At 36.0% G+C, this 13,713-nt stretch overlaps 1 protein-coding gene and 1 long non-coding RNA gene across 2 annotated transcripts; both read right to left on the bottom strand.

Annotated features, from left to right (window-relative positions):
• Positions 1–2,795: 2,795 nt before the first annotated feature.
• Positions 2,796–6,186, bottom strand: LOC107820797 (syntaxin-71-like). Its single transcript, XM_016647139.2, has 9 exons — positions 5,641–6,186; positions 5,416–5,541; positions 4,468–4,627; positions 4,297–4,382; positions 4,129–4,197; positions 3,990–4,034; positions 3,837–3,899; positions 3,645–3,721; positions 2,796–3,010 (listed from the first exon to the last, which is right to left on the bottom strand). Exons 1-9 carry the CDS (start codon positions 5,911–5,913, stop codon positions 2,998–3,000), a joined length of 912 nt encoding a protein of 303 aa, XP_016502625.1. The 5' UTR covers positions 5,914–6,186; the 3' UTR covers positions 2,796–2,997.
• A 951-nt stretch (positions 6,187–7,137) lies between these two features.
• LOC107820796 (uncharacterized) lies at positions 7,138–9,872 on the bottom strand. The gene is made up of 3 exons (XR_001655995.2): positions 9,078–9,872; positions 7,609–8,958; positions 7,138–7,504 (listed from the first exon to the last, which is right to left on the bottom strand). It is a non-coding gene; the product is annotated as an uncharacterized LOC107820796 (long non-coding RNA).
• Positions 9,873–13,713: the final 3,841 nt, after the last annotated feature.

Here is a 13,713-nt window from a genome sequence, read left to right as displayed (position 1 = left end):
TGTATTCGCACAGACAATGGAGGTGAATACAAAAATGATCATTTCAATAAGGTCTGTGAAAATGATGGCATCGTCCGACACTTCACTGTTAGACATACACCACAACAGAATGGAGTGGCAGAACGTATGAACCGGACCTTGCTGGAGAAGGTACGGTGTATGTTGTCCAATGCTGGCTTGGGCAAAGAATTTTGGGCTAAGGCAATTACATATGCATGCCACCTCATTAATCGTCTACCATCTGCTGCTATTGATGGCAAGACACCATTTGAAAAATGGTACGGAAAACCTGCTGTAGATTATAACTCTTTGCACGTGTTTGGCTCAACTGCATATTATCATGTGACGGAGTCAAAATTGGATCCAAGGGCAAAGAAGGCTATTTTTATGGGAATTACTTCTGGAGTCAAAGGATATCGCTTATGGTGTCCTATGACAAAGAAAGTAATATTCAGCAGAGATGTTACCTTTGATGAATCTGCTATGGTAAATAAGGTAACAAAAGACACCAAACAAAATAAAGGTGCTTCTAAGCAGGTGGAGTTTGAGGGAAAATTTATTTTTCCTACACAAGAAGCAGATGAGGAAACAAATGAAGATTACCCTCTAGAAGGAGAGCCAGTAGAGGAGATTCCAACTCAGGAACCTCAACAACAACTTGAATCAATAGCAACCAGCAGGCCAAAAAGAACAATAACGAAACCTGTTCGTCTCATAGAGACGGTTGCTTGTGCAACCTCAATTGTAGCTGATGATGTTCCTACTACTTATAAAGACGCTGTCCAAAGTTCAGAAGAAGATAAGTGGAGGATTGCCATGAATGATGAAATACAGTCCCTTCATCAGAATCATACATGGAGATTGGCCAATCTCCCGAAGGGAAAGAAAGCAATTGGGTGCAAATGGGTATTTGCAAAGAAGGAAGGATTTCCTAACCAAGTAGATGTTCGCTACAAAGCAAGATTGGTGGCCAAAGGATATGCTCAAAAGGAGGGAATTGATTACAATGAAGTGTTTTCTCCAGTTGTAAAACATTCCTCCATTAGAATTATGTTGGCTTTGGTAGCACAATTGGATTTGGAACTAGTTCAGATGGATGTAAAAACTGCGTTTTTACATGGAAACTTGGAGGAGGAAATCTACATGACTCAGCCAGAAGGATTCAAAGTTGCTGGAAAAGAAAATATGGTGTGCAAACTTGAAAAATCGTTGTACGGATTGAAACAATCTTCTAGACAATGGTACAAGCGATTTGACGAGTTTATGTTGCGGCAAGGGTACAAGAGAAGCAAATACGATCATTGTGTGTATTTGCACAAGCTTAAAGATGGTTCCTTTGTATATCTTCTCCTATATGTTGATGATATGTTGATAGCTTCCAAGAATTTGGAAGAAATTGATAAGTTGAAGATTCAACTGAAGAAGGAGTTCGAGATGAAGGATTTGGGTGAGGCAAAGAAAATTCTTGGCATGGAGATAATTAGAGATAGACGTTCAAAGAAACTCTGTTTATCTCAAAAGGAATATTTGAAGAGAGTACTTCAACGTTTTGGCATAGATGACAAGACTAAGCCAGTTAGTACTCCACTTGCTTCCCATTTTAAGCTAAGTACTACTATGTCGCCAATGGATGAAGTTGAACGAAAGTATATGTCAAAGGTACCATACGCAAATGCTGTTGGTAGCTTGATGTATGCAATGGTTTGCACAAGGCCTGACATTTCACAAGCTGTTGGAGTTATTAGCAGATATATGCACAATCCAGGGAAGGAGCATTGGCAAGCTGTGAAGTGGATTCTACGGTATATTCATAATACTGTAGATGTCGGGTTAGTTTTTGAGCAGGAAGACAATCAGTCTGTAGTTGGATATTGTGACTCAGATTTTGCGGGTGATCTGGACAAACGAAGATCAACTACTGGTTATGTGTTTACTTTTGCAAAGGCACCAGTTAGTTGGAAGTCTACTTTGCAGTCAACAGTTGCTTTGTCTACAACAGAGGCAGAGTACATGGCTATTACAGAGGCTGTGAATGAGGCAATTTGGCTTCAAGGATTGCTAAAGGAGCTTGGTGTTGAACAAAAAGGTATCACAATTTTTTGTGATAGTCAAAGTGCTATTCAATTAGCGAAGAACCAAGTTTATCATGCAAGGACGAAGCACATTGATGTTCGGTATCATTTTGTACGAGAAATCATAGAAGAAGGTGGAGTCACGATGAAGAAAATTCATACTACGGAGAATCCTGCTGATATGCTGACAAAGGTGGTGACTGCGGTCAAGTTTCAACATTGTTTGGATTTGATCAACATTGTTGAACACTGAAGATTGAAGATGAAGACACAACCAAAATTTGTTACCGAGAGAAAATTGAAGATGTGGAATTTTGCCAAGGTGGAGATTTGTTGAATTATGTCAAATTTCCATCCCACATCGGTGGGTTAAGGAGTTGGTGGGAAACTTTTCCCCTATAAAAGAAGGCTTAATGTTTAGGATTTAAATACACCTCTCATTTGCCTTCTCATCTGTTTAAGGCATTTGTATCTTCTCTCTTTAGTATTATTTCACTTGTATTTTTGGAGTGAAATAAAATATTGGTTGTGTCCGAGGAGTAGGCAAAATTAGCCGAACCTCGTAAATTCTGGTGTTCCCTTTATTGTTGTTTTATTGTCTTATTTATTATTTGGTGGCTGTCATAATTTTTTGGTATAGTAGTTGTGACTTATTCACACTATATACATTTGGCTTCCGCAACAGGGTGGGGGGTAACAAAAGAATATAGAACACAGTTACGACTTAGACTTCTATACACAGGTGATTACATTTAGAGCATCTCTATTCGTAAAAAGACGAACAAAAGAAGAAGTAGCAAATTATACATCCTTAAATCAGGATTTCCTGAGGCTAGTACAATACAGAATTAGCAAGTGCTGGAGTAGATGAATCGTACACCATACCCTGGGAGATTAATCAAGGTCAAATGAAGCTCCCAGTACTTTACTTCAGTATACTGCACCAGTAATAAGTTTTTGTTTAGAGATACATATTACGTATGATAAATAAGCAAAAAGTTCGTTTATTCAGGCTTTACTTCCCTTTCCGAGTTCATGGAGTAGTACTTAATATGTTCAAGGTTCATTGATCAGCAGGTCTAGTTGATATATTATCAATCTAATGGACTAATGACTTAGCCATTTTGAACACTGAGTCAATTAGAATATCTGGTGCCCTCATTTTTCTCCTAGACAGGCTTAAGATATTACTGACAGTAGGTTAGCAAGTCTGGAGCTACACATAATTTTCCAAAACTGCGCGTTCTTGCTTGGATCAAACTTTCCTGGCATCTTCTTTCTTAGATTATAATATGCTTAAGCAAATTAAACCAAAAGAAATAGGAGACAGATCCTTTCAGGAACCATTTTTTCTTGTTCTTCTTCTTTGTTTTTTTTCCTTTTGGGAGGGGGGTGGGGGCTGTGTGTTTACTGGTGGAATCACTATACAAGGCCTGATGACTTTCTCTAAGCACAGAAAAGAAGGTATCATAAATCCTAAAGTACTTTGGAGCATAAGTATCATCAAAGAAGGTATCATAAAGCTGAAAAAGAAGAAACAATGTAAAGTAATCTCCGAAGATAGATACTCACTTGTAAAGGTAGGCCACAATTCCTAGAAGGATACAGATAAGTATTATATCGATAAAGAAGTTATTGCTGGACCTTATCTGGAGAAAAATTACAAATGTGCATAGACCTCATAAATATTTGAGTTGGGAAAAAAAAAATTCTGCATTTTGAACTGGGCAGGGGAGGAGGAATTCTAATAAACTTCAGGGTTACCTTGTTAATGTTTTCCTTGAGTCTGACATTATTGCTTTTGATATCGGTGGTTGCCTTATCCACCTGTAAGACAACCGAATTAATTAAGTTGATTCATGAAAAGTTGTTTGTTATAGTAATCCAATAAAAGGAGATTTAAGAAACCAATCTAACCTTTGTGTCAATTTCGTCAAGCAAAGGAACTTGCCTATCCAATTCCTGAAACAAAGTGGAATTAAATGATGATCAAGAAACAGTTTTATTCCTGAGAACAGAATCATGTTTGGGAGGCAAGTCGGAGGACGAGGGAAACCTTGTTCATATCATGAGCCAAATTTTTCAGTGTGTCCAGGCCTTCTGAAATAATATCTAACCCTTCATCCTGTGGAATTCAACATTCGGTTATGTGATGGTTCCATGTAAAACCAACAGAGCAAAAGGAATTAAGGAACTAAAGAATAAGAATTGGCAAGTTACAAGCCTGTTTCATTTTCCGCATCTCATACTCTTCTCTAAAATGAGTGGTCTCTGCAGTTTGCTGGTAGAAACCATCGTCGAACTGTCCATCTAATATAGGTTTTTGACATCATGAGAAACCCAGGAACCAATTGTAACGTAAGCTAAAACACATGATTTATGCCCTGATTATTACCTGAGTCAAATTTAATATTTTTGTTGAATGATGAAGTCCCAAAACCTCCTGTTCTTTTGGCTGCATCTGTACTCCCATCAGGTATTGCCTGAATTCTCTCTGATAGCATAAGCACCAAATCACCACGAGTCTCCAGTTCCTCTTGCGATAGTCCTTTAACCTGTTGGTAATCTAGTTATAACTAACGTTTTCCAAATGGGAAAATTTTCAAACCTTGACCTAAAAGTCCAGTTATTGAACTAGCACCTTGAAATAATTGGATAATGAAAATTCTGCAGTTAAACATTCTTTATACCAAATATGCCTATAATACCACGAACAACTTGATACTCGGGAGTGTTGGAACTTGGAAGCAAGTTTCTTTTTGACAAACTTCATTCCTAAGGAACCATTTTGCTCAACATACTACCTTGCAACTGGAGAACCTATCAACCAATTTCGACCTTATTAAACATAAGAAGAAATGATGGATTAAAGTCCTCTCCAATTCATCACATATGGCTCAAGATCACATCTGGTATATATACATATATTTCCTTCAATGGTTGCTCAGATCTTGCCTTGGCACAGGCTTTCAAGGGATTATTCTAGAAACCTAGCACATGACTTGAAATAAAGCTCAAAGAACATTTAAAATTGCACGCACATCACATGTTCGAACACAAAACCCTGGTATTTAAGTGGAGAGTATAGGGCCGGCCATTATCCTGCGAGTTTCGAACCGTGCCTCATTGGCCTTGGAGAATTTCTTGGTTATCAAAAAAAAGATATTTACATTAACAATTGATTACGTCAGCTATCTATCCACAATTTTGAAATTTGGATACATCAACACAAATTAATCGAAATATAAAACTTAAGCACGAAAAACTCACAAAGAAAAAGATAATCCAATTGTACATATATTTAAGCACGAAATACACTAAATATGAAAAAAAGAAGTACTACCTTTTTCTGAGCAAGCTTTTGCAATTTTTGTATTCCATCCATTAAACGAGCCTTGGTTCGTCGTACTTCCGCTTTCATAGCCACCGCTTTAGCTCTGTTCGTTTCCATAGCAGCCATTTCTGCTTTCTGTAAAACCGAACAATAAAATAAAAAAAGAGATCAAAACACAAACTACAAAATACGTTTCAATTCAATTTAACTCTAATATCGAGACACGAGAATCACCTGAGAAGTAGCATCAATTTGAGATTCAAAAGACGAATAAAGGCGAGCGAAGGCATCGCTAGAGGAATCATTAGCTGAACGCTGCTTCTCGACGTCGTACTTGTCGTACTTCTTGCATATTGAATCTACTCTAAAGATAATGTCGATTACGCTCATTTTTGGTTCCGATAAACTTTTCCGGTCGCCGGAGAATTTCGGAGAAATAGAAAATGATGGTGGAAAGAGAATAGTTGATTGTTTTCTCTCTCTATTTCTCGCAATATTCTGTGACATTTTTTCACTTTCTTGTTCTCTCTCTGATTTCTCGGAAAAACGCAGATTTCACCGTTGAAATCGGCTCTGCAGCTTGAGAGAAGAATTAATGAACAGAGAGCTGCCATGGCAGTTCGCGGGAGTGATTAATTAGTAGTAACCTTTGGCGCTTAAATTGGATCCTATAGCTTATATCTCGGCTCCCCAAGTGTAATTTCACGATTAATAAAAAAAAATTGCAAGTATGTCATTTTGGGCTACATTCCTGTGTATTTATGTTAAACTAGTGAACTGTCCGCGCGAGCGCGGATGTGAACGACTCGCCGAATTCATGATTTAATTTTTTTTTCATACAAAAATTATGGAAAATGCTAGTATGTTCTTGCAGAAAGAAAAGATAACCTGTAGAGTTGACATAGAGAACTTCATATCTTATTAAAAATCTTTTAAAATTATACAATGATATGATGCATGAAAAGTTAACCCTCATCAATAACTTTCAATGCCTCTGTTGTGGGAAGCAATAACTTTGTGTCTCTGTCTTGGCCCTTTCCATAGTACAATATTTACTGAAATCAACTCTGCCGCCGGAATTGGAACCAGACTATTCTATACATTTCTAATTTTAAGCACAAGCAACACTCAATATTACCAATTTTCACCTATTTCAAGAGCTTAATTTTGTCACGATTTCCTTAGCTTCGATTTTACTGGCTTCCATGATATTTACAGTTTTCCAATTCAAACCAATAAGTGAGTATAGTGTGTAATGGAACCTCTAATTTCTTTTAATATAATCTACTCCAACATGTTAATTTTGACCTTTGGTACACAATGAAGGAAGCTATTCGCATGAAGCTATCAAGTATTAACCAAATCAAAATTCAAAGTATGCTTTAACTTTGATCCAGCTTGCAAATCTGTAAGTAAAAACAATCATGTAACAGATAGTGTGCTGGATCAGTTGACGCCAGTGGAAAAGCCTGTGATGACTATTCATTAATGTAAAACAAATATTTCGTTCTTTTTGGGCAGTCTGGGCAACTTAGATAACTGGAAAACAAATACAGCAAACCCAAAAAAAAATGCCAAAAATAGTAAAAACTGGCGAATTGCTTCAATTAATACGAAAAAAATACACCTGATACGCAAACATATCGCATATGAAATAAAATCGGCAAATATACTGCATGTGTAATTCCACTCAGGCTGACTTCTTTTTTCATATGGACTCAGAGGCTGACTTATTTTTCATTCATAGAATTGAATCTCACAATACATCTTCCTTTCCAAGTAAAAGCATGCGGATTGCATGCGCAAATTACATCTGATACGGAGAATATTGCATATGAAATATAATCGAAAAATATGCCACATGTGTAATGCCACTCAAAGGCTGACTTCTTTTTCATTCATAGAATTGAATCTGACCATGAGCTGCCTTTCCAAGCTCTGCATTATGGGTTCATAGTAAAAAAATATAAAATTCTAGCAATACATATCAAATGACATCTAAACCATATTGTTGGAGCTCGTCTCCACTAAACTGTCTTCAAGATCATGCTCATGAGCCCTCACCATATGAAACATCTGAAACACGCTGAAGAAAGCACTGCACCGAGATTCATATAAATTTAGAAGTATTACTTAGCTACATTAAAATTGATGTACAATAGTCTTGAAATGGCATAATAAAAGGATGGAGAAATTACTAACCTTGCATCAGTTGCAGCATTCAGCTCCATATCCTTTGTATTTTCTTTATCTTACACAATCTACGAACCAAAATAGCAACTGTAAAGAAGATCCAAATAGGACGAACCCTGAAAACATAAAACTTAAAAAAACCTTCCACCATACTACCGCCTGCCTTCTTTTGCTCCCATGCTTTTCTTGTTTTTACTTAAATAACTTCATCCCTCTTCTCACATTCAGCAATTCATGCTCTTCCTGTTTCTACTTAAATAACTTCATCGCTCTTCTCACATTTAGCAGTTCTATTTTTCTGCTTTTTTTCTCTCTCTACAAAATCAGGCCAATACTCTTCCAAGACTTCCCCCTTTACACTTTCTATTTCTTTAACTTCTCCAAAGCTCACATGTAATTTTGAGTTTTCCATCTTAAACCTAATGGGTGCCTTCTTTCCCCTTGTTATTTATCACATCAAACGCCTTCTCGACTTTACTATCAATAATTCAGAATATAAAAATACATGAAAAATCAACCAAACAGATAGATATAAGAAATTCATAAAATAAGAAGGGGAGATTTACCTCTAGCGAGTAGTGGTGCTAAAGTTTCAGCAGTGGTACATTACTTACCAACCTTTATCCTACTCAAACCTTTTCACTTGTGTTAGATCTAGCTAGTTGAACTCAAAAAATTAAACAAAATAAATGTTCTATATCATGAACAAACTGATCCATCCATAAAGATTACTACTTTTCAAAGGACTATTACTTGGGCAAGATAAAAGCAAAACACGCCCATATCAATTCATCGTTGTATACACTGAGTTAGATACTCAATATGATGTCTTACTGAAATAACAGATTTATACCAAATTGGCACACCAATAATCTTTGAATAAATTCAAGAAATAATTAACATACACAATTTTGAATACGAAGCAGTCTTGAAGGTTCAAAAAAACTAACCAGATACCATCAGATATATGCCAAGAAGGTTCTATATACCACCCTTATCTAAAAAAAAGTTTCTACATACCACAACAACCTATGTTGCGCGGACTCTCCAAAATGTAGCCACACTCGTGTCGGATCTTTAAAAAATGCACTACTTCTGGAGGATCCAACACGTATCCGGCCACATTTTCAGAGAGTCTGAGCAACATAGACAACAACAAATATTACAATGAAAATAAAAATAAATTCCAGTAAATTAGAGTGATAGCTCAGATGTTTACCTCAAAAATAGGCTATCTTCAGTATGTGAATAAAAAGACAGCCTGGTGCACTAAGTTCCAGCTATGCCGGGGTTCGGGAAAAGGCCGGACCACAAGTGTCTTCACTATGTGAATGAACTTCACAAATATGTTGGGAAACACTGCAGGTGTTAAAACCAAAAGATCTGAAGCACCTCCTTCAGGTATTTTATTAGTGGGATAGGCATCACCTTTGTTTACACACAAAAAAAGACATTGTTTACCAAAAAAGAATGCTTACTTTGTCGAAGTCGCTGGTTTGATAAGCCTTCTCCATTTCCCTGCCTAATTCCATCAAACGTCAGAACCAATCTCACTCAATTAAATAAGGTAAATTAAAACCTTGTTAATGTCTGGCCTTTCTGCAATATTTTAGGTAACCTCTTTCAGCTAGTAATATAGGGAACATTTGTTATCTATGCATCATTTTGTTTCACCTACTTCCTGTACTTCTTCTCTTTTTCGCTTTTCTAAGGCCTTACCTACGGCTGCACCATTCAAGGAAATAAGAGGGGGGGGGGGTGGCAAAAACTTAGATAAAGATCAGAAGGTGGAAATTCGACCATGCACACACACATTATGGGTCGATGTGATCATCAAAAGAATGGGTCGATGAGATATATTTGGAGTCGGATAGAGAAGATGATTGACCCTGTGACGGAGTTTTCGGGGCCAAAAGTTGGTTTAGAGGAAGCTTTCGTTTGGGAGAATGTTAACGTAATGAACTCTAGCCGGAAGCCCAAATTCAAACCAGCTGATCGAGGCCCATTATAATGTAGCAACATATCTTATCTATGTACCAATATATTAGAGGGCCCAATGTAATTTTCTTATACAAAATGTCTCGGGTCAAGCCCATTGTATAAATAGAGACAATTAGCTTTATTCAGTCAGTTTTTTTGTACATTCTTATTCAATAATGAAAGAAGCTTCCAGATACTCTCTCTCAACTGACCTTCTTCCACCTTGAGACAATGATAAACTTTGTTGGTTTTGATCGATTCTTTGCATATTAACAGTGAATTTAAATGAAAAGAGAAAAGGGGTTTTAAACTAAACATTGCAAAATTAAAATGGAATTGAGGAAGAAAATTCTTCGGAGAACATCGCAGAGCAAATAAATTAGGGTATTACCAGCTGAAGTTGTTCTTCCTAAGTAGAGATATTCAAAGCAAATTGTTTAACGCCAACTTCGTCTCCTCCGCTTTGCATTTTTTAAAATCAAACTACTTAAGATTCCAAACAAACTACCCAAATATTTCTGGATTTCCGGTGACGAGTTCGAGTTCCAGGTGTGCGTCGGAGAAAGAGAGTAGAAGAAATTGTCGAAGAATGTGACTTTTCAATATAGGAAGCGACTGTTCAACAGGGAAAACAACTTTTGGGTATTTCTTTTAAACTATTTGTTTGGTAGGGCATATAAGAATAATGTTAAATAAGGTGCATTAGTAATGCATGTGATAGTAATGCATAGAAATTATTTTTTATGCATTGTTTGGTATGGTGTATTAAAAATTAAAATAAATTGCATAATTTTTAAGAAATTTAATTGTTTACAAAAATGCCCTCCATATTCTTTAACTTAAGAGACTTTAAGAATAATTTTGTCTTTAATCATGTTAATGCATGCATTACTAGCCTTTGTATAGCTAATGCCATGGTTTTCTATACATTACTTATACATAGGATAATACAAAATAGAGTGTATAACTAATGCTTGTATTAGCTATACATAGGTTGAAAAAGTGTACCAAACAAAGCATTACTAATACACAGAGCTAATGCATGCATTATTTTCTCTAACACACTCTACCAAACGGTAAATCCAAATTTTTAAGCGCAAACAAATGAGAAAATAGATAATTACTCATTCCTGTCTTACATAATGCCACATAACCTATCTTAGGTCCCTCAATTATAATTATATATAGATTACAGTTACAATGTATCGTTTTTACAGAATCATCTAATATTTGTGCTAAATCCATAATTTTATTGGAATTTACTTTACATGCCAATGTCATATACTCTAGATTTGTACTTAGTAGGCGTTTGGACATAAGAATTATAAAATTTCGAAAAAAGTAAATTTTTTTTCAACTGAAAATATTATTTAAAATTGGAGTTGTATTTAGACATAAATATAATTTGGGTCGCTTTTTAATTTTTGTGCGTGATCTGAGTGAATTTTGAAAAACAGTTTTTTAGAGTTTTTTAAATTTTTGAAAAATTCTAAAATTTATTTTCAAGTAAAATTTAAAAATTTTATGGCCAAATACCATTTTCAAAAGAAGTGAAAAAATTTTCATGGCCAAGTGTATGTAACTTTTCTCAATCTCCCTTGGTTTGCTTGGGTTGGCAGTGGAATTTGGAGTTTTGTCCTTTTCCCTATCTTATGGTTGTGTTCTCAAAGGTTTCTCCCGTAGCTTGGACTATCAAGGCTTAGACATGCAAATAAGTGGCCTTGACTTTTTTTGTTTCCATGAAACTTTAAACAAAAGCTTTTTACCTAATTCTTGCTTTAAGCGATTACGCTGACCTGAACCGATAGTTTATCGAAAACACTTTCTTTACCTGTACAAAATAGAAATAAGATTTGAATACACACTATTTTTTTTAAATCCCTCTTATTGAATTATACTTAGTTTGTTGTTGTTCATTGATGAATAGACCACGCCCCTCAGTGCCAAGAAATGAATTTATCGTAGAAAGCTTTTTTTACATAAGAGACCTATCTCTGAAATCATATGTCATCGGTATTTAGTAGAGTATCAAATATGTGTCATATGATAATAGTAAGTAAAAATGAAAGACTAACATAGAGTAGTGTTCCATGTGATATTTTTGAGCAGTGATATTGTTTAACCGAAAAATAGATTTTTGGTCAAAGCTTATATTTAAAAGAAAACGGGTTATTGATGACCAAGTTTACTCCACTTCCATGACAAGCTATTTGTAAAATAGTACGTAAAAATTATGGAGAGAATTAACAAAGAGAAATAAGGAATAAATCAATAATCAATCCCTAAAATCAAAGTTGTAAACTTTGATAAAACAGAGAATTATAGAATGTATTTTAGTAGTACTTGGAACTTGTCCTTAAAAATAAAATTCTGTATCCTTATATAGGAGTGTACAATCATAATGATTTTTTCATATAATTTGAATTCATTATGGGCATTAATTGTATTGATTATCCATTACTACAAATAACTGTAACTAGCATATTTATTGATATAAATGCTTTATAATTGCTTCCATTCCCCTTTCTTATTTACTTCTGGTTCATGTATTTTTTCTTTTTTTTGATCCTTATTCATTCCGTTCTCGCCTCTTCTTTGATAACTGTCAGGCCCAATTTTCTTCTATATACTGTCCCGTGGGTGTTTCTCTCGTGCCTTCGTGTTCTTAATTCTATTAATTGAGAATGCCACTTGTCACTATATCACTGCTTCACGCATCATGTTTTGTCAACATACTAACATTCCACGTGTAATGACTTTTACACCAATACAGATAGTCCCCTTACTTTCTGAATATTCGGGAAGTGGTAAACTTTTATGGCGGGAATTCTCCGCCGCCATTTTTCGAGTGTTATCATGTCTCCTTCAGAATCAATTCGACGTACATCACATCCATTTAATGCCCATGCCACATGGCTTCTAACGATTGGATCTGCAGTTTTTCAGTGCTTTTTAGGATTTTTCTACGGCTGCGTCAGTCACGAAACGGTTCCATTATGACGCTTCATAATGACCAACTTTAACAATGGTCGTGTCTCCTTATAAATACTTCATTCTTTTTTGATTTCTTAGAGTCTTCCTTCTTCAGTATCTATCATTTTGTTCCTTTTTTGCCTTTTCTACATCCTTCCTTCTGTATTTCTTTGGACATTCATGTCTTCACCAGACCCTCGCAAGGTTGTGATTGTTGATGAGTTTGTTCCTTCTAATGCTCCTACTATAAGTAGGAGGGGTGGTAGGCTCTGTAGTCTTAGTTCAATATCCAACTGTGGTTCTTATTCCTAGAGTAGTGCTGCTAAGCCATCTTCTTCTAGGCCTAGAGCTCCTTTAACCCCTAGATCTCCTTCTAGGAATAGAGATTTAACTGATCCTGTATGTGAACCTACAGTTGTAAAGATTGTTCCTCAAGAATTTTTTTTGTAACTGATCGTGAAACCATAAGAAATCAAGTTTCTTCTATGGCCTCTCTCAATCCTGCTGACCTTTACCCGAGTTTGATCACTACTGGTGTTTTTTCCCGGGTTCGAAGAGAGGGTCACTGGAAACAAGATTTCCCAGTTTTAGTTCCTGGTGCCAACTAGAGAATTACTTACTATCATGTCGGTTTTTCTTTTGTTTATACTTACCCCTTCACTTTAGGGTTCAAACCTCCTATTTGTTGGAAAAAATTGGATGATTATTGTGACGACCCAAAGGGTCATCACCTGTTTTCTTACCCATTGTGTGCTTCCGAGGGCTTGAAAACCTCATTTACAGTCGTTTCGATTTGCTGCGCAGTCCGGGCGTGTAGCCGGAAAACTTAAACATGAAATTCTGTGAAAAATGATAAGTCTTGACTTTAAAATGAATAAATTTGACTTTGGTCAATATTTTGGGTAAACGTATTCGGACTCGTGATTTGATGGTCCCGGAGGGTCCGTAGGAAAATATGAGACTTGAGCATTTGCCCGGAATCGGAATCCGAGGTCCCTAGCCCGAGAAATGAATTTTTAAGTGAAGTTATTTTCAGAAATTGTTTAAGGAAATTTGATGTGAAAACTGATTAGAAAGCAATGGTATCGGGCCCGTATTTTGGTTCCGGTGCCCGGTACAGGTCTTATATATGACTTGAGTCATTCCTGTGAAATTTGGTTA

Source organism: Nicotiana tabacum, chromosome 18, assembly GCF_000715075.1.
Source record: "Nicotiana tabacum cultivar K326 chromosome 18, ASM71507v2, whole genome shotgun sequence".
Lineage (NCBI taxonomy): Eukaryota > Viridiplantae > Streptophyta > Magnoliopsida > Solanales > Solanaceae > Nicotiana > Nicotiana tabacum.
The sequence above is the reverse complement of the archived record's forward strand: the minus strand, read 5'-3'. Positions and strand labels throughout refer to the sequence as shown.